The sequence below is a fragment of the Tetrao urogallus genome, assembly GCF_951394365.1.
Source record: "Tetrao urogallus genome assembly, chromosome: 16".
Taxonomy (NCBI): domain Eukaryota; kingdom Metazoa; phylum Chordata; class Aves; order Galliformes; family Phasianidae; genus Tetrao; species Tetrao urogallus.
In genome coordinates, this window is record NC_136829.1 from 9,637,313 (window position 1) to 9,659,172 (window position 21,860).

Below are 21,860 nucleotides of genomic sequence, written 5' to 3' on the forward strand. Positions count from 1 at the left end.
CACATTTTTCCTCAGGTCCTGGCCATCTGATCAAAGATAAACAAATGCTCTTTGCAGGCAATGTTTTTCACTTACAGTCGTTTGAGGGATTCCAGTTGAGAGAATGTCCCTGGATGAATCCTGGAAATTTTGTTGTTGTGCAAGAATCTGCAATGGAAGAACCCATGCCAAAACATTATTCATTATTTGCATTGCAGATGGTAACATCCCGGGTCAAAACTCAGCTTAAGCACAAAGGCTGCTCACCAAGATGGAGCTCACTTTTTACATTTACTGTGTTTGCTTCCACAAGCTACAGAGATTTAGTTTGTCTGTGAGTGCAATGCAGCACACCAAAGCAGAGAGCGGGTGTGTACTGGAAATGGTGACTCGAGGCGTGATGTCACGGATTTAAACTGGAACCTTCAAGTTAATCTGCTTCGAGCTCTGCAAAGGGAGGAGAAAGGGCACAAAATCCCTGTGGATCAGACCCACCCTGTGATTTCTGCACCTGGGTCAGCTCTAGTTTGAAAGAGACCTTCTTCTCCCCTCTGCACAAGACATGGAAGCTGTATGGGGCAGCCACTGGAGCAAGGCTCCAGCAAGAGCAGACAACCCCCAGACTCAGTGTTACTAAGCCAACTCCATGAGCAGATCCAATTCAAACTCTCCAGTTAAAAAAAAAAGACAACAACCACTGATTGCTCTGAAACACACCAGTGGCAACCAGGATGGAACAACTAACCCTCCTTAAAGGAGAAAATTGAGTTATTCATTACATCTACTATTCACAAAAGACCATCTACAAAAGGTAAGAATTCATTGTAGTAGATGGTGGAACAGAAAAGAAATACAAAAGCAGCGTGCTTGCACACAGCTGTCTGCACACACATGTGTACAGGCACATACAGTCTAGCTGCCCAACTTGGATGCTGACAAACCTTCCTCTGAAATTTAAATCCAGAATTTCTGTTGGATCAAACACAGAGGCTGAGATCAGCCGTGGCAGACTGATCCACATCTGACTTATCCTGAGGGTGTTTGGATCTCCCAGTTTTGTCTTCCCCCCACGCACAGACACAAGGCATGTTTGCATGCAGTAAAGAAGTGTCTGTTGGTTTCACTATGGAGCAGGAATCTGTGTGTGTGTCCCTTTCCTGATGGCTATACAGTCACTACAAGCAGCACTAGAGAATAAGAGACACAACACTTGACTCCTCACTGCTTCCAAGTAGGATGCATGTTTTTCTTGTTAGACTTCCTTGTGACTTTGTCCACACTGCCCAGCAGTGATTAATGCTGACCTTACACCTGGAATAAAATTGACTTTCTACAGATTTACCCCTACTGAAATAGAAACATACCATAAGACGAGAAAACCCTTCCCAATCTCATTAACCATCCTACTTTGCAAGTGCATAAAATCTGCATCATTAAGGATGCTTTTACCATTTCTCTCCATTTTGGAGGTCACCACACTTCGCTTCAAAATATGGAAAACAAAGGTTAATTTCCTCTTCCCTCCCCTTGCTCACATGAAAGGTCACATCTTTACTTACAGCCTTTCAAGTTTGGGCAGGTCACTGAACGTCTCTGGCTCCAGGGTTTCCAGGTTGTTGAAGTGCAGGTAGCTGCCACAGAAAACCACAAAGGACAAGGTTACAGATCTCAATTTGAAAGACAAAAGATCTTTCCAAATCGCTGCACCAACATCCTCTAATCAGTCACCACACATCTCAGGGCAGATGCTGTTCAGCAGCCAACCTTTTCTTCACTGTCTCTAACTTTCCCATACAAATAACCAGCGCTGTATTTCCCCTATACCAAATGATTTACTCCCACTCTTTACAAACTCCAGCAAACACTGAGCAGGTCAGATTTGCCCTTCTTCTAAACCCAAAGCCACCACCATCACCATGAACCTGTTGCATTGTTAGGTGTGAGGACAAAGCTGCTCCCACAGGCAGCCTGCAGCTGCAGCTCCCCATCCAGCCACCGCAACTGCTACGTCGCACGCCTTGCCCTCATGCCTCAGCCTCCCCTTGGATTGTTGGCGTGGAATACATTGTCATGGTATAAAACACTTGTCAGCCTTTCTGAGAGGGTCATGAGTTTGCTAACAATTCATTTGTAGTAAAAGGCTCTGAAAAACCTGATAAAACCGAAATTGGTCCTGCTTGAAGCTGGAAGTCAGACTGGGGACACCCAGAGGTCTTTTCCAGCACACATTTCTCTGCAATGCTAACAGGAGTTCCCAGCAAGCGAGTCCACACAGTGAGAACAGAAACATCAAGAGAACCTGCTGCCATCAGGCTATGCAGCTTCTGCAGACAGAAAACACATTCTCCAAAAACAGAGATGCAGTCAGCTGGAACACCATGATCTAAACGGAACATCAATGTAAACAGCCCTGCTCTTGTTAATGAAGGTTAGTATTGCTAGTCCCACTAAAATCCCAAGCGAGCTGCTGCCCACAGGTGTAGGAGATCTCTTGCACTGTCCCACGTCATCTTCTGCCATCAGGGAAGGAAACCTGAGGTCTGCAACAACACACCAAGAGAGCCGAGATTCCCTCTTCCCATCTGCTGTGACATGACTAACATAACTGAAATGTTCCTGACCCTTAGAGGCATTTCAGTGCGCTCTGAACATTGCCAAAACTCTCCCCCCTGATTTTACACAGGCATAAATTTCACAGTGGAAACTGATTAATCATGGATCTACAAATACTCATTCTGCTATTGTAGCTGACCGCACTAAGAAATAATTGCCTAAGCCTCCGCATGGCTGTTTGATCTGTAATGGAAGGGGTGACAATGCATGGTTTGCTATCAGAGCACGAACCAAGGCGCACTGACTCAGATCCTGTGGTGGGGAGCAAGTGTGGGGAGAGGGAAATGCATGTGCTGTAGGAAGTTTGAGATATCTGCTGTCATTGCTTTGGACCTTGAGGAAAACACCTGACACTGTCTATCAACTGGGTTATACTTCTCCTTGAAAAGCTGGCCTGTGGAGTACAGGAAAATGGAGTAGGATTTGAGCAAAGCTAATTCTTCTGGAACCATGCCTGCCTGAGAGATTGAAAACAGATGGGCTTTTCAGAGGGTTGTTTGTTGGTTTTGTGGTTTTGTTGTTTTTTTCATGACATCAAGTCTGGAACGCTCATTGTTAAAGCATCACTATGGCCAGCACCATCTCTGCAAGCACAGCCCAGCCAGGATCCGCTTCCTAAGTCTTCTCCCAGGCATCACTGGAGAGCTGGATGAAGGAAACCCATAAACCCATCCCATACACTAGGATGGGGGCACAGCTAGTGTTAAGATTGCTGGAACATCCTGCTATGCTCCCTCCACTTTTGCTGTCAGCCTGGAAAACAAGCTGAATTCTACTCCTTTTGTAGCAAAATTGCTAGTCACATTCGAGCCCTACAAAGTGTCATCTGGGACAATCCAGGAATTAGTGGTTTCACCTTTGCTGACTGTTCTCCAACGATGCAAATAACGCCTGCACTTGAAACACCCATGCTTACATTCTTTCTGGCACATACATTTACCTACATGCACGTAACATATCATGACACCTACATGAAAAATCAAACCCCAGTTTAGTAAGACGCAAGAAGAGTGTCAGAGCTCAGTCCTTCCATCTCACCTTGAGCATGGAACACTAACAGTCTAAAAACAAAACTACAAACAGAACAAATGACGCAGATTTGCAATAAGCAGGAGAGCAGGAACCTCACTGTGACAGGCTCCAGCTGCCAGCAGAGCACACGAGGCTCCTTTCATCACAGAGTGCTATGCAGCTTGGAGAGAAGGCCATCACTTAGCTTCTTTGTCTTCATCATCTTCTCCCCATTGGAATTTCCAGATGCTTTAATGCATGCAGGCATCACCTTCCTGGCCGCTTTCTTAAACACTCCAACCCCAGCTCACAGCTTGCATTTCATCCATTTGCTTCCAACAAAAAAGAAACACTATACTGCTCTCAATTGAAGAGATCAGCCAGACCCTAAGGCCCTACACTGTGCTCCAGGAGTCACAGCAAACACAGGGGGGCAGCTGCACTCTATTTCGAGCCACCAAACATGTCTGTATTTCCCTCCCATTGGAAGGCCTGTGGATGCAAAAGTATTCGGAAGCACAGCTGAGCTATTCTATGCTCCAGCAGCCTGGGACTGGGTTAAAACATATAGGATGTCATAGGAATAGTCCTCAGATCAATACTGGGACCAGCTGTATGCAGATGAAGCCAGTGCAATGCTGCAAAGCTGGACATCCCACTGTCTGCTAAGTGCACTCCACAACTGGAAGTGCAGAATTCGGGTTAGATGAGCCGACAGCTCAGCTCTGGCACACATCATGTATACTTACAGCTGCTCCAGGGAGTGCAGCCCATGGAAGGCATGTTGCTGGATGCTCTGAATTTCGTTTTTATAAAGGTAGCTTTGAAAAGGAGAGAGAGAAATGCATCAGAATAACCACACAGCAGCCATATTTGAAAAGACACAGGAAACAACTATGAACCTTAATCCAAAGCAGAGCTTTCTGATTGAATTCAAGGGCAATATTTTACAGTTACAACATCGACATCCAGAAATTCTGAGTGCACAAAGCACACCCTTCACTCGAGAACTTTAGAAGTGAGCTTTTAAATTTCAAAGAAGTTAAGAGATTACTGAGCTATCCACTCACAGGTACTTCAGGTTCTCCAGATCTTCGAAGGATCTTCTCACAATATGCTTTATCTGATTATTGTTCAGCAGCCTGTTCAGAGCAAGAAACAAAAATATAGCTGGTGAAATCACAGCATTTGTATTGCTGGGTGGCCACAGAAATCCTTAATGCATAGAATTTAAGATTTAAAAGAGTTATTAGGCCACAGCTGGGATGTTCACAGCAGATAACTCAAAAACATCTCTTGTCCAGAGTCGCCATGTGCTTCTAATATATACAACACTCAAAGGTGTTTCCCTACCTTTCACCACAGTGGTCTTCACCCAGAAGTTCCAATTTAGACTAGGAAAAGGATGAGGGGAAGGGAGACAGACAGCTGGAAGCAGAGGGGAGGTCCAAATTCAATCGTTGCTGCTGTTTCTGTACAACTGCACAGGCTTTTGGAATGCACGGTTGTGTGAGGAGAGCCAGGTTTTAACTGTATAAAAGCAGTTCAAAGTGCCACTGCACGGGTTATAGGAGTTGTTAAATGAAAAGGCATTGGTTTAAATCCCTTTCGTATACAAATTGGTGCGTATGAAAAATAAATAAATATTACAGACCCTGTATCTGCTGCTATGCACAAACAGCCTCTTTCAATCTAGAGAGCCTTGTGCCAGATTTTAACACAAGATCTATGAACAGCATCATGTTGGCAGGCATCTCTGGTTTTTATGTGCAGTTGCCATGACTGTAGATGCAAATGAATGCCAGCCACCAGAAAGGCAATTCACCCTTGTAACCACCACAGCGGCGGTGACCACACAGCTGAACGCTACAGAAACTCTTTATGCAACCACTGCCAAGCCAAACACCACAAAAACCTCAATAAATCACTTAAAAATAGCTCTTTAATGGGCAGGATTTAACTGTACACCGTGGCTGCCTCACTGCACCATTCCTTTGGGTCTTTCCCCATAGTATCAGATCCAGCAAAACTTACTGTGGCCACCGATGGGTGTCATAGCCTGATGGCTCAGAGTAAGGGCTTCACCTTAGTTTTGAAGTTCCTAACTAGAGAGGTGGACAAAAAGGAGAGTTGCAACTTCACATTGCAAAGATTTGTTTTTCTGTGTTGAAGGAAAAGCTGCTATTCGCTCTGTAAGCTGTCAGACCTTACAATATCAAGTTAAATTCAATGTAAGAACAGTTCCGACTGTTCATGGAGCTTATTCTCCAAGTTGATTCTTTTCCCTTTTTGGGGATAAATGTGCCCCTCAGAAGCAATTTGGCACCTGACAACACAAGAGAAGACAGCTCTGTCATTTCCCAGCAGGAAAGCCCAATTTTTTGCTCCTATTTGATGGAGAAATGAGGGTAGAAAGCACATCAGACAGCCTCTGGTACTATGAGCAAAGGCTCCTTCCTGGGAGCAAGGGTTTGTATAGGTAAAGGGAGGAGAGAAGAAACGAAGGAGCGAGGAGAAACGGAAAAAAGCACGTTGGTAAAGAAAATACAATCAGATGCCCCAGGGATGCAAGATCTCAGAAGCATAAATGTGTTATGGCAGCTTCACAAGTTGCCTTCAGCCACTCGAGCCGCACCAACCCTCCACCAGCTTGTTTTCAGGTGGGGAGTTGCATGAGAGGTCCCAAAAGCACATGTGATACTTGAGTGTAAGCCCCCCCTAATCTTTTGGAAGTCAAAGCAGTAAGGTTTTGAAAGAAAACCTCACGGTGGTCTCTCAGTGAGTTATTTAGCCATCCCAAACTTGAGTGCCACTGCCAAACTGCACATGGTCAGCGTTGTGGATAAGCAACCAGAAGAGGTTAAGGCAGAGACATGCTGGAAAGTTTCTGCACAGCTGGAAGCAATGGCTCTGTACACATGGTTGAGGCTACATGACCCAATTTTGCTCATAAGGATGCAAAAATGATGTCAAGCTCTTGGAACATGCTATCATGCTTTGACAGCCAAATATGCTGTGTGGAAATACAGTCCCTGAAAAACAACCCAAAGGTTTATTTGTTAATTGAACACCCAAGGATTGGAAATAACTGCTCGAGAGCAGCACAGGAGAGGGCTCTTGTCTATTTACCTATGGGACAAAGACAACACAGGCACCAACTGCACACGCTCCTTCCCTTGCTCTCTCAGCATGCTTTCATCTGCAGCCAGACAAGAAAGAAGGCAGCTTGTTCCCTGCTATCTGATCCTTGGCCACACTTCTGAGGATGCTGGATGGGCTGATAAGCAGGTGCCAGTTCCAATGTCATTCCCACCTGTCTCCTACCATACAACCAACACTCATTTCACAGGGAACAGGAGGACTGCCAGCACCAGACCCTGTGGACAGACACACTGACAGCCTTGGTTATCCCATTGTCCACCACAGCCTGAGCTCCTTGGCCGACCTTTTAACACAGAGAGCTTAGACCTGGATTGAAAGCTATAGATTTAATTGCAACACATTGGCCCATTGAATTTTGGTGCTGCTGAAAAACATTGATCAAACCCCTTTTGTTGTCTCGGCAATAGGACAGTTATCTGAGCCAAATGAGAGCAACTCTGGGAGTTCAAATAGCACACGCTATGCCGACCTCTTATCTCATCGTCTGATACTCAAAAGAATTATTCACTGCCTGATTAAAGGTTAACGAGTGTATGGAAGAAGCAATCTCTGCTTCCTGTCTCAGGACTCCCTATTGTAGTAGAAGGATATGTCCTGGAATACACTCAAAACAGATAATTTATGAAGGCTATCACGCTGCATATATTCCAAAGAGCTGCTTCCAGGGAAATCCATGGACAAGACAGCACATCTGGAACCCAGGAAGACTTCAGATGGCCCGTGGACAGCTGTCTGTTCCTGGACTCCTGTGCACTTCACTCAGGCAAAGAAGCGTGCAAAATCCTGGCCATGATTTGCATGAGCTGGATATTGATCCCAGCTGCAATCATAGCAAAACGCCCAAATTCCTGGTAACGTTACGGAGAATTGAAAGCAAAGTCCTGCTACTAACCAGATCTGCTGGGAATAAATGCTCTGGCAGACAGAAGCTGGAAAGATCATTATAGATGCATGTCTGAAGCGTACCCTGCAGCAAAATAAGCTAAATCAAAGGTATCAGAAGTACATTTCCTGGAGCTTACCAAGACAGCCAAATGATGTGCATTCCCCTCCATGACAGCTGGTGAATTTGGTTCAGAATGAATAGATGTACTCAGTCATGCAGGTTTTATTCCTGAAAATTCTTCTGGGAGGCTTGTGATACACAAGCACCATGCGATCTGGCCTGTATTCACTACGGGAACATTTCACATTGAGTTTCCTTTAGGTTTTACATTCTGTCTGTCCCTCCCTCTCCCTTCCCCACCCTGTCTCCAGGTTGCCAAGCGCAGGCTTAAGTTGCATTCAGTGAGTCATTTTTCTATTTTGAAGCATGTGTTAAATGATGTGACAGTACAGAATTCAGGCTCAGAACATCTACCCTTTCCTCTTTTCATTTGACAAACCACATGCTGCAGTCATTGTGACACAACAGCTACTTTTTTCCTGCCACCATTAATAGAAATCATCGTGCACTGTATTTTTAAAGGGGGAGAAAAAGCTAGCTTAACACTGAGCCATACATTCTCCCTTGTTGACGGAATGATCTGGAATAGCCATTTCCCATATTTGAGAAGGAAACTTTTATTCCAAGATTCAGCAGCTCTGACATGCGGGCTGCTCACAGGGATTTGTGTTCTCAGGGGAGCCTCAGGTTGGATATTAGGAACAACTCCTTTGAAACAGCAGTGATGCAGTGGCACAGCTGCCCAGGGGGAGGTGGGGGGTCACCATCCCTGGAGGTGTTCCAGAGCTGTGGCACTATGGCACTGAGGGAGGTGGGCAGTAGGCACAGTGGGATGGGCTGGGGATCTTGGAGCTCTTTTCCAACCTTAACGGTTCTATGAGGCACCAGAAGATCCCAAACAGCACCATCAGTTACTCCCTTACTCCCCCCCAGCGTGTTTCACAAGCAGCATCTGAAGGAGAGTTGCAGAGCTCACCAGAACGCCTTTTGCTTTTACGTGATGCTTCCTAAATAGTCTGAGCACTGATGGAGCTGTGGGTGTCCCTGTTACTGCGGGGGAGTTGGACCAGAGGGCCTTGAAAGGTACCTTCCAACTCAAAACCACTCTGTGTCTTTAAGAAGCAGAAGGAAGGGATGAGAAAGCCTTACAGCTCCAAGAATTTGGGCCCCAAATAATTCCCCCAGTGCACACAACGCTGCAGACAGCTGACAAGTGAGCTCTCAGCAGGGCAGGATGTCAGATAACTGCTTGTTACCTGTGCTGCTCCATCACGAGTCCCCTGCCAGAAGCATGTAATCACTGCAGCTCCTCCACATACAAACTGCTTTTAATTTTAAAGTAGTGTTCTGTAATTTATCAAACCTCCTGCATCAGGGAGAGGAAGGCAGAGAGCCAGGGGAAGGTCTGAACTTTACCCAGGATGTTTAAAAAGCCCCATGGGCACTCAGGACAGGCTCCTCTTCTGTCAGCTCACGTCCTTGCTCCAGTGCAAGGCACAAAGGTTTCCTAATCAGGGTGGTTTACAAACTGTCAAACTTGAATATTCCACAGCCATCCTGCCTGGATGGAGACACAAAACAGAAAATGCACCCAACTGTACTGCCCTTCCTCTGCCAGGTCAGAGTGCTGCAGGAAAAGGCTCTTTCAAAAGCCTTATTTTTGGTTAAGGCACATTTAGTTCTGAGAATCCCACGGCAGATAGCTGTGGTCTGAGAGCTCCCACAGATGAAACCTGAGCTCCTCTGTCCTCTAAGTCACGCGCTTCAAGTATTCTGGCCAAATTTACCCAGCACATCTCTTCGGGACCTTTAAAAACTTATCACTTGAAAACCTATATAAATCCTGAGGCAAAAGGTTACCATGTAGGAAACAACAGCAAATTCTTCAGCTCTTGTCAGTTTTGATGTGGGAATTAGACAGACCAGAGTTCCTCAAGAGAACCTTGCATTAGGAGCACAGGGTCTGACTGCCTCTTTCTGTTAACACTCACAAGTGGGGAACTCAGTAACTTCTGAGTGTGGGAATAGCTGATTTTCCCAATTTGCTGACAAAAGCAGGAAACAAAACGGAGCACAGGAGCTGCTATCTAAATAGTAAGGTTTCATTTATAAAAACAGCTGATATTCAGAACTGAAATATTAAAATGCCATACTTTGTGAGAGCAGTGTTTTTCAGCTAGCCCAGTATTCTAGCTCTGGTAAGAGCTGTAAGACACTATTCAGAGAAAGCATGAGAGCCTGCCCACCATCTGCACAAAACACATCCCTCCTATTGCCCAAGCATCCATCACCATGAGATTAGGGTCGTGGGGGGTTGAGAGGAAGGTACATTCAATCCTCTTTCCTTTTGCATCTGCTCATGGAAGGCTTGTCCTTGAGGTCCCTATCCAGTTGCACGTGGAGGCAGAAAGCCAAGAGACACCACTTGGAAGAGCTGGTTTTCTTGAATCAGGAGAGCTTCAGTGCTGGAGGAGCAGGATGGAAAATGCCTCAGAAGAACTTTGTGATAAGGTAAAGCCTTCCAAACTCCGGCCCTATTTTTTCACTCGATATTTTGAGCTCAGATGAGGTAAGAAATATGGTCATCTTCAGTTAGAGAAATACATCAATTTAATTTTCTGGATCTTTCTTATTATTTTTGGTCATTACCAAAAATCATTCGGTACCACACGGTGCTGTCTGAGATACTAATGAGGGCTGCTCCTGTACTCTGGCCAAGCAGAGTTCTGGAAATCACATTTTCCACCAGTCTACAAGTTGAGCTCCTCCCCTGTGAGCAGGGGCACAGGCATCCTGCAGCCACACTGCAGGGTTTGGCCAGTCAATCCCCAGCATGCAGTGAAACAAACTTTAGCAAGCACCGATTTTTAAAACACAGCAATTAAACAAGTCTCAGTGACAGAGCACTCCTGTAGTCTTACCCTTTCTACAGCTTCTTACAGCTGTCTGAACTTACAGCCCAGGTATTCCTTCTTTCAGCACTGCCATCTCTACTGAAGCAGGTTCAAATCTCCCAAAGTCAGACAGAAAAAAACAAGTATGGACTTTTTTCTTTTTTGCTGTTTACAACCACAGACATTTGAAGCCAGGAAATACAAACATGTCTGCCATGCAGTGCAAAAGTCCTAAACCAGCTGGTCACCTCACAGAGAGGCTCAAGCTCAAACCTAGCAATCTCATAGCCGTTAGCGCCATGCTACAGCTCGAATAATCAGATCTGAGCCTTGACAGGCCAATTACATTCAGCACAGTTCTGTTTCTAATTTGGGAGCTGGTTTGGATTCAGCTCCTTGGCTACACAATGCAGATGTACTCATATCTATCTTCAAACCCTTAGCCTCATGGCAGCAAGAAGCAGCAAAGGCTCCTGTTACTTCCTTTGATCGGAGTGAGAAACTTGTCAGTAAAGCAGTACATCACAGTGGTGTCAGCATGCCTGCTCTGGCTGAGATGCAGAACCAAAGGACTGCCTTACGCTCTCATCCCTGTCTGCAATAAGGCAGGTGCTAGTGTTTATTTTAAGGCAAAGCACAGTGACAGTCTGGCATTTGGAAGGATGCAGTCTCACTTCAGTACCATCACGCAGAGCAGCCGATGTGATTTATGCATTTGAAGCACTGTGAAAACGAAGCAGCTCTTAATGCATCTCTCTATCATTTTGACCCCAGGCCATAACTCTTTTTACGGGCTACTCTAAAGCTACACGTCTTCAGGCAGTAGAGCATGCATCAGGAATCATTCCTTTTAAAAGACAGGGTTAATTACCACAATGTAAGTTACCAGATCGCACATTTGATTCAAAAGGGTAATTCACACAATGCAGGGTAGAGCAGAGATGATCGTGACACGTTAGTTGGATACGTACAATTTGGCTGAAATAACTAAGTAAAACCTAGGCCATCTTTAAGCCGTTATGGCAGCTAGTGCTAACAAAAGCCATAAAGAAAAAACCTCATGGCAGGATCACCGAGAGGGACTTACAGTGTGTTGAGGTTCTTCAGCCTCCTGAGGGCCCCAGGTTGTATCTCCCTGATGTGGTTGAAACGTAAATCTCTGGAAGCAGAAAACACAATCAGTGCATTCGTAACAGAACTGAGCCAGCAGAAATCAACATCAAAGGGAAGAAGTTTCCTGGGAGAGTCTGTGCCATGCCCACAGCAATGGGAGCAGAGGAAACAACTGCAGGCAGGAGGGAGAGTAATGTGGATGGATGGCTGTGGGCTACCATTACCTGCAAAGTCAGCCACCAGCCTGCACAGCCCTACACCTACAACATTTATTTTCATCCTGTTGAAAACTAAAGGCTGAAAGGACTCCAGTGCTTGTTTCCATGAATTGCAGCCAAGTTCTGCTACTTATCACCCCAAGTTCACGTACAACGATACGTGCTGAATTGTAGAGGAATGCACATCACCATGTGGAGCCACTTTTTAGGACCCCAACAAAATGATCTTTGTCCTAAAATGGTGAAACGTGATCCAATAACCTCACATAATAAGCATTTCACATTTTTCTTCACAGTGCTCCAAGACTTCGAACAGCTTATCGCTGCCTGCGTTTCAAATCTGTGCCAACTTCAATTAGAATTAGTGGAGTCCAGGGGATTCTGGCAAATTTCAAGGGCTGTCCATGTAACCGCATTGATTTGGAACCCTAAAACATGTTTCTTTGGTTGCTAATGAGATAATAAAATAAGAGCTAAGTGGGTTAACCCACTTAAGCAAGTAGAAACGTTTCGATAGGGAATGCGCATTGATTGGGCTCCTTGCATGCTCCAGCACATTACAGCAAATTGCAAAAGACTGACCAACACTTCTTGCTGTTAGTTTCTACCCAAAGCACCTTTTTTTTTTTTTTTTGCTGCCTGGACTATCACATTTAGAGAACACACAGCTAAAACAGCCTTTTAAGGACACTTATTTTAAGTGAATGAATGCTCTGAAATGCCATCGGGCTGTTGGTGAGCTACAGAGCATCTGAAGTCACATTTTAAAGCAAGAATTCCACGCTTCATTTCTAAAAGCTCAACAATTATTTTTACAATGGGCTTCAACCAGAATTGGGGCCTTTATAAAATTAAGATTAGAAAGAGACAAGTAGCTCTGCAAGTAGCTGGAAAGCAACTGAGTGAGCATCCAAAGTATTCAAGAGGAAGACGCACAGCAAATAAGGCTGATTTTAACTGAAGACATAACGTTTCTTAATTTCACATCTTACAAAATAAAAAGGTTATTTTATGCTAAAAAAAAATCCCATTGAGCTTTCTTACATTTTAGGCAGAAAACGTACAGTACTTTTGTCTAACTCAAGTTACACTGAAATATCAGATCTCTGCCTTGTTACCCCCCTTTTAGCGCTGAATGGGTAGAATATGGGGCAGTGGAAGACGTCTCTTCTGTTGTCTTTTCCCCTTTCTGTAACTCTGCAGCTCCAAACAAAGCAACGAGAGAACTGGTTTAGAAAAAGTCCTGCCCTTTCCCAGAAATTAACCTTGGCTCATCTGCAGTGTTTTCCTCCAGCCATTGCCTTTGCCTGAAGCTCAGCTGGTGAAAGAACACCATGTAGGGCTGCACCAGGAAATTCCTGGCTTGCACAGTGATTGAGAGCACTCCCTGCGGAGTTCAGCCCTTTGTACACAGAAACTCTTGTTTCTCCCTATTCCCAGGGTGCTTGCTTTGGGAGCTTCATATTTCTTTTAACAAACAAGTGTGCTTTCACAGGGACCCACCGCACAGCTGTTTTGTGCCAGCCCGTCCCAGCTGCTGCATACGTGGGCAGCTGGGCTCCCTCACTCCCACTTGCATCCCTCTACCTTGGAATGTGCAAAACCTAAAGGGGGAGGTGGAATTCCCTTCTGATTTAACAATCCTTCCTACTTCCAAGGCTGGGAGTCTGGATCTGCATTGAGGACCCCACATCCTTCACGCATTCATAGCCTGGGGTCAGCACTGATCAATTCGGAGTGGCTCTACAGAACATCTCCCCAAATCCTCATGTCAAAGCACCACTGCCAGGATGCCAGGCTGGGCAATGTGGATAACCTCAGGCTTGCTATTATTGAAGTAATTTACCTTTCCTTGCTCCAGGAGGCTCAGCCCCATCCCTGAAGCATATCAAGAATGAGAGAATTTGCAAGCAGACTGGGAGATGCAGGTATTCACAGAATGACACTCGAATCCTTCTGATCCTCTCAGCTGTTATCGCTGTGTTAACTAATTAACAGCCTATAAAGCAATCAACAGCTTTTACAACAATCTCCCATTTCTGCATAATCTATTTAGCCTTTTAGTGAATCACTTATCACCATCAGCTAACCAGATAATTAGCTACAAGAGGTATTTTACTGTAGTTCTGGGGAAATTTGTGTTTTTGCTTCATTGAACTATCTTTTGCATTCCTAACGCTGTGCCACAGCAATCACTGCTTAACCCAGAGCGGTCGTGGTAAGTGGCAGCCACTCAACCATCACCAATGACACAGAGCAAAGGTCGCCTTACAAACAGGGTTAAGACACTGAGGTTCCATCCAGCTTTTCCTGGAGAACAGACAGCGTGAAAGACATCCTAAACATGATTTTAAGTCAAGTATCCCCCCCTTATGAGAAGAGCCAGAACACTTGTCAGAAGAATGCTTGCTTATGTATTAACCACAGAGCACAGCAGTCAGCTCTGCAGGTTCTCCCATCTTGCCAAACAGCCCTGACAGGAAGGGAGAACAGCCTTGCTGTGATGGGAATGAAGCCTTCCAGACTCGCTGTCATCAGCTACCCAACTCGGAACGTCCTTCTCATGCACGAACCCCCAAATGGCTTTAATAAATGACAGCCTTCATCTCTAAATCCCTACAAGGAGAACCGAGCAGCAAGGGAGAGAAGGAGACCATGCGGGGACTCCAAGTTTCTGCTATTTTGGTTTGTACCAGTTTAAGACATTGAGATATTGACTGTGCAAGGAGTGAAAATACGTGCAGCATGGAAACAGTGACAGAGAAGATACTAGGATCATGGATGAAACACAAAAGAGCACATAAATGCAGAGAGCCCCACACTGCAGAACAGACCATACAGTGCTTATGCACTGAAGTCAGAGCAGTGGGCACACCAGATTCTAATTAAGAACTTACCACAGCCGTTACTGAAATCAGATTTAGAAATTTCAGCACCCACAATATTTAAGGTCTCCCTCTTTGTCAGCTGGGTCAAGAACCAGTCAGTAATTCAGTACTCAGCCTACTACACTGTTCTGAGCATATGCAAGCTAGCACACACAGAACTGGTTCCAGGCAGTGGTTTTGGGTGGCTTCTGAAGACAGTGAAAAGTTGTCTGCTGATACATCCCCTCCTACCACTCAGCACCCCTCCAGCTTCACCAGTACAGGAGGTGCAGCAAACACTTCCAACTCAAGTGCACGCATCCAGGTTGGAAGATTGCACAGCAAACAGCTGACCTCACCATCTCAGATAATTCAAACTATTATGTATTAACAGCTGGCCTGGAGATCAAGGTCTGATCCTAATCAAACAAGCTAGATCTATTCTTGGATATTCATGTCAGCACAGAGCAGGACACTCTTAACATGTTGCACATTTCCTTTGCACTGCCTATTTGAAATATTGCCCTCATCAAATAAAGACAGCTTGCTCTCTTCCTGAACTGTATTCTCACCCTGATCCAGAAGCAGTAAAAGAAAATTTCAGAGTGTGGAAATATACATACCTTCTTCAGAGTGCAGTAGTACTATGTCAGCTTAAATGAAATGCTATAGCATTCTTCAATCCAAAGTCTCTCGTAGCATCAGTACCAGCTTTTTAGCTCCTGAAGAGCACAAACATCAAACGCAGAATACAAAGACATTCCTTCACTGAAAAATACAAACTGCTCCCATCCAATTCTGCAGCCCACCCTGAGGAAGCTGCATTTGAGTGCACAGCAAAAACTCCTGGGGATGGGAAGAAGGATGTGGTGAAGCCAAGGGAATCAGGGAAAGCACAAATACTCAGGTGAGAGCCAGATGATGGCATGGCTGCTCAGTGAGTTCTAAACACCTGAGGTAACTACAACCCTGAGAGTTAGAGTGGCTTCAGCAAAAAATGGTGCAGTGCTTCTAGGAAGGAAAAAAGTCTTTAAAGACCTTCCTTCCGATGAAGTGACTGCTATGAATTGGACACACAGAAAGCTTAGGTCACCTCAAAAAGGTTTAATGGGAATTAAATACTACAGCAGAAGTAGCCAGCAAGAGATCACACCTGGAACAAGCAGAATGTGTGGGTGTGCATTTAATGACTGCACGTAAGGCCATCACACACAGAGGAAATGAGCAATCCCCTTCTTCATCCCAAAGACTGAAGGCTCACGATGGACATCACAGAGGGAGCAGCATTTCCAAGAACCCTTTTTCTCAGTGAACCTTCCCCACACAAACGTGCGTTGTTCTCTCTCACAGTTATGCTCCTTCAGATACACCGAGGGCTGCACCCTGCCCCGGCACAGCCCTCCCTACTGCTGTGCAAGAGAAGAAACAAGCAGCCACCAACCACACAGCACATACAGCGACGACAGGAAAAGAAACTCGTCAAGCTGGCCGTGTTCACAGTGCCCAATTAGCAACCAGGTCTGTGAGCAACTGGGTCACCTCCGGCTCATGCCAGCAATGCATTCAGATGCCAAATACCGCATCGTCTTTGCTGGTGCCCTCAGCTATGCTTCTCTGGAAGCGTTCATTCATTATGTGCTATGCATAATGCAAAAAGGAGAATAACCCACGGATAATTGGATTGCAATCCATTAGCTGCCAGCCAGAGGGGAACTTCTTTCCATAGATTTCTTCTACTCATGCCCACGCATTTCAAAGTTTATTGTTTTAAATGTCACTCTGTAGAACAAACGGCTTTGAAGGTTAAAGACTTATTGAAATTTTCGGAGTGTATGTTTCACAGCTGTTCCCCTCTTTGGGCTGCTGGCTAAACAAACGGCGTGAATCCCAGCGGTAACCAGCAGATCACATCTGGAGAATCGTGTTCCAGTTGAACAAACAGCAGCCAAAATACGCTTGCAGTTAAAACATTGTGAATTTTTACAGCTTATCTGTACACGTGTAGCCATTCTTGCCGTCCTACTCTTTGCTCAGGATAGAACCAACAGGCATCGTTACCGAAGACAAACAGCCTGTTGCTAAAATCAGACACTGTGCCAGGTCCTCGGCTGCACCCAGCTGGGACTCCGAAGGGAGGAGCGAAATGGCGACCAAAGAGGAGCCAGTAACAGCTCATCAATCCCAGAGCTGGGCCCATGCCAACCCCAGCATCGCTCCAAGAGGGCCACGGGCTGCTCCAAGGGCTGCCAGCTGGCGAGAACCCCTGGGGGCCATCTGCCAGCAGGGCTGGTCGAGGCACAGCGTGTGCTGGCGAGGAGACTTCCCTGCTCCACTAGGAGCACTGCAGAGAGGGTGGCACGGAGTCACGGAAGTCAGAAAGTCTCCAACTCCAACTACAAAGCAACGCTCATCTGGAAGCTGCAGCTGCTCTGCAAGGGAACAGAGCTGGAGCCTCCGATCGGGGTTTGAATCCATAGTTACAGCCTTGGTCCTATTCATACCAATGGGCAAATGTGGAAAATATCACGATCCCACATTTTTGACTCTGAATAGCTCCACGATCAGACCATTCTTGCTATACGCTCCCAGTGTTCAAACTGAGAACGAACAGCTCTCCTCCCAGCAGAAAAATTAACATACCAAAAAGCTGGAGCAGTCGGGGGCTTGGTTAAGAAGCATTCTTTAATCCTTCACAATTAAAAAAGTGTAATTATTCAAATGCTATTTATAACAGATACAATGGGATGCTTGCTGGCAAATGCATTTACATACATTAAATCCTAAGACAGCCAGAAAGTCAGTGTCTCTGCTTGCTGTACATCATACAAAAGCATGCAATCTGCTAACAGCTCGTATCACTCTCTATGGGGATCACTAATTGTCAGTATGGGTTTTACTTACAATTATTCTCTTCTGATTGTCTGCATACACCAGGTAAATCTCACTCAGCAATACCAGCCCATATAGACAGTAGTCTCATATTGTAACAACACTACTTTCATATCACACACCTACACCACTTTGTTAATGCTTAAAACCACAGTTCCCCATCCAAAGCTATAGTTAGCACATTAAAAGAAATGAATCAGCTTTCCAAATGGTTAAGTATGCAAATCATGGCCCATTTACAAGCAGTGCACATGATAACTAGTTAGCAGATGAGACACAGCAGGGGAGAGAAAAGTATGGTGACTGCATAGGGTGCACTGGAAAAATCTGTCCACCTGTCCAGGTTGAGTTTCATGAAAAAACTCAATGTCAGCTGAATTGCAAACAGATACATTGCAAACAGATACTACCAATGCTTTTACTAAAGCTGCACAGATAAGCAGTCACATCTTACTCCCCGCAGCATAAGAGAATGAAGTGTGTTGTTGTCTGAGATCATTCAGAAATACACCATTCCTGTACTGAAAAAAAGTTGGTGAGCACAGTACATTTCTCTCCCTCTACAGTCGAGGAATCTTCACAGAAAGCACAGTCAGGCTATTCATTGCAACAACAAATGCTGTCTTGTTTGGAATTAAGAACGAAAATAAAGCTTTATCGAGCTCGGAAATAAGTTGCCAAAAAAATAAAACCCACCACCCAAATTTTTCCCCAGTAAGACATGTTTAAACAAGCAGCAGCAAACTGCTTTGCTAGAAGCAGTATGTACATGTTAAATACTTAAAGATGCAGAAAAATCTGTAAGGGGAAAAAGGCTGGCAACAGTTTGGACAGTTAAAGACTGTAAGTTACTGCAGAGCAGACAGCCACTACCCAAAAAGCATGCAACAAACCATCAAGCAGATATTATCACACTGCAGCAACTGCAGCATCACCAGCCTAGAGAGAAAGCATGCCCAGATTCTATATATACACACACCATAGAATAGCCTGGGTTGAAAAGAACCATAACGATCATCTTGTTCCAACCCTCCTGCTATGTGCAGGGCTGCCAACCACCAGACCAGGCTGCCCAGAGCCACATCCAGCCTGGCCTTGAATGCCTCAAGGGAATTCTGTTCTGCCCCATGTCACAGTGAGTCCAAGGTGGCAGTTCTGCGGCTGCAGCAAGTGCAGGCATTTTCCTGTGTGCCTCTACTGCTAGAACCTCTGTGTTCCCCTTCCACCCAAGCAGACCTGGATGCAACTACTATCGTGCCAGCATCCTGCCCCATCAAGTTGTCAGCAGGTAAACTGCATTAAGAGTATTAGTGCAATGTTTGTAAGAGACACGCTGCTACGGATGTTCTGCCTGCGACCAAATTTAGTTAGGAGCACAGAGACAGGCTTCTTAACCCTCCAGGGCTGGATAAGTTTCATAAACAGCAGTGATGTAAGGAGAATGAGCATTAAGATCGATGTTTGACAAGTCTTTCCTGCTATTTACAAAAAAAAAAGAAGTCTTTGAACTTCTCTCACATGGCACTGCACCTTGAAGACACCTTTAAGCATAGGATTTACTCCTATACATCGACAGGAAAGTGCTCTCCTGGACCTGAGAGTCTCCTAAACATCTCTTACTGCAAATGTTTCATGCCTTTTTCCTCCACCTTCTCCACCTGAATGGCTATAGCCAGCAGCCCCCTCCACAACAGGCACAGCCAACTCAACAGGTATATTTTGTTTCTCAAGGAACGCAAGATGCCCCAATTATTGCTTCACTGATAAACTTCACATCTGGTTTGCACAGCTGAGATACAAACTGAAAAGCCAAAACTTAAAAGTCTAGAGGAAAAAAAGGGGTTTTATTTACGAAAAATTAAGTTTTTTGTTGTTGTGGTGTTGTTTGGGTTTTTTTTGTAGAGACAAAAGCCTGAACTGCAGTATTTCCTCTCTCCCCTACACCCATATCCTTCTGAAATGTAAACCGGGTACCTTTCTATAATTCAGTTTTAACATTTGTGACCCCTGATTTCCCAAAACTGTCTTCCAGTGATAGTGTGGCACTATTAGTATGCATTTCCCCAACTGACTGCCCCATTAACCATTAATTACTGACAAAAGAAGCAGTTCATGTTCTGAAAGCATGAAACAGATTCAAGCGCAGACAATCCTGCAGCAAGGATGAATAAATAAAGGACAAAAGGCATTTTTCTTTTTATTTCCTGAACACCAAGCAGATAAGAAAGGCAGCGAAATGAAATGGTTACTCACAATATGCTCGTCTGAGGTGGGATGTCAGGGATGGTTTCCAACATCAGATGCATGCATCTTACTGTGGTCCTGAAGCACAGGCAGCGAGGAGGACAGGAACAGGAGGAACGAGGCAGGAGGAGAAAGCACCAAAAGCCCAGAAGAGCTGAAGGTTTGATCAGCATGGTGTTTGCTGGAGTGTATTTTCCTCAATCCTGAGCTGCAGGGAGCTGACAAAAAAAAAGTTTCCCAGCCCTGAGGTCCAGGAGGAGGGGACTCATCAGCATGTGTTTGCAATTAAATTAAGGCAGTTTGACAGTCCAACCGCCCACCCTCTCTGCCATTATGTACATCTCTGCAGATCAGGCTGTTCCCACCCCTCTTTAATTGCAGCGTTGAAATATTAAGTCCTAATTTTTTATTTATTCTTGCCTTGTTACTTACTTTGAACAGCAGGTTAACTCCTTAGGCATCCTTAACTCCATAATGCATCTTTATGGACGATGACCAAAATAATCACTGGGATTCTGACAGCCTGGACTCGAGTTTTAAGCCAAAATTTCTGCTTTAGCAGACTGCAGACTAAGGATGGCATCTCATCTCACAGCCTCTGTCAAACGCAGCACACAGTACAACTTTGGGGATAGTTATTGCATGTATGTGTAACATCTGGAGAAATGCATTTCCCATCACCTCTGGGAACTTTGAATGCTACCGATAAGAGATTTTAAAAGGGAGACTAACAAAGATAAATAGCCTGGAAATAAAGACCTAAAATCCCCCAGCTGGATGCATTTTGCCATGTCATAGGAAATTGATCAGATATTATTCCAAAGATCTTTTAGTTAATGCAGTTTCATAACACAAAGACACCACTCAGGGAAATGCTGGGGCTTCTAAAAAAACAAAGGGGCAACTAAGGGGTGAAGAGGGAAAGAAACAATCAGAGCAACCATATTTGGACTGCAGTAACTCTTGCAGAAAACACACACCACGATTTGTTCAGCTCTTTGGAGGATTAAAAAAAAAAAAAGCAAAAAAGAAAGATGTGTGCCCAGCTTAATTTATCAATCTTATCACTATAAAGACACTTAGAATGAAACTAGCTTTAACATTACAGTTACCACTAAAATACATGTGTATTTTAAACAGACATGAGTGTGAAGCATTAAGCTCGGCGTGAAGCATCACATCATTCCACATCACCTGTGCAATCAACCCAGAGCTTCCCATGAACTTGCACATCTGCTTTGTACTGTACATTGCAGCACAGCTAACACAGGGAAATAGTACTTACCCCGGGTGGCCTGCAACCTCCCCAGTTTGCTTTCCCCCTCAGACACTTTGTCACTTGAGCACTCAGAGCAAAAGTGGTGGGTTTTTGTTTTGTTTTGTTTTTTTTGTGTATGGTTTTATGTGGTTATTTTTGCCAGCCTCCCCTCTCAAACACCTTGTCAATCAAGGTTTATACAATACCTTCCAGAATATATAAGGTCATATATCTTCTCTTCACTCAAAAATATTCCAGGTATTTAGCCTTGTGTGTCAACGAACACTGGACAAGTTACCGTCATACAGCAGCTGATGCCTCATAGATGATCTCTTCCAGAGCATCAGGCATGTCAAGCTTGGTAAAAGCTATTTTATTTCTAACCAGAAAGAAGGCATAATGCAGCAAGTTTTCTGCACCTAAGGCTCAATCAATCCACTGTTTGTTTGCATTGGCATCACTTGGGAAAGCAGGCAAGTTTGCTCGACAGCTCCCCTGTGCACCCAACTCATGGTTTTGTGCACACTGTCCTCTAGTGGCCACTCAACCTGCTCCTACACAAACAAGTCGTCACCACTTTCCATGCACATCTGAACAGCTCACAGATTCTGCCTTCAGTTACGTGCCACAGCATAAACCAACCACCTGCAAAAAATAATTCCTTTC

At 44.8% G+C, this 21,860-nt stretch overlaps 1 protein-coding gene across 1 annotated transcript in view; it reads right to left on the minus strand.

Annotated features, from left to right (window-relative positions):
- Positions 1-20,109, minus strand: part of LOC306952503 (peroxidasin homolog) — a gene marked incomplete at both ends in the record, with an annotated part of 40,069 nt that extends 19,960 nt beyond the window's left edge. The window contains 6 exons of the mRNA XM_079543215.1: positions 76-147; positions 1,539-1,610; positions 4,353-4,424; positions 4,674-4,745; positions 11,693-11,764; positions 19,946-20,109. Of these exons, the coding sequence (XP_079399341.1) occupies positions 76-147; positions 1,539-1,610; positions 4,353-4,424; positions 4,674-4,745; positions 11,693-11,764; positions 19,946-20,109 (524 nt within the window). The remainder of the gene's footprint in view (positions 1-75; positions 148-1,538; positions 1,611-4,352; positions 4,425-4,673; positions 4,746-11,692; positions 11,765-19,945) is intronic.
- Positions 20,110-21,860: the final 1,751 nt, after the last annotated feature.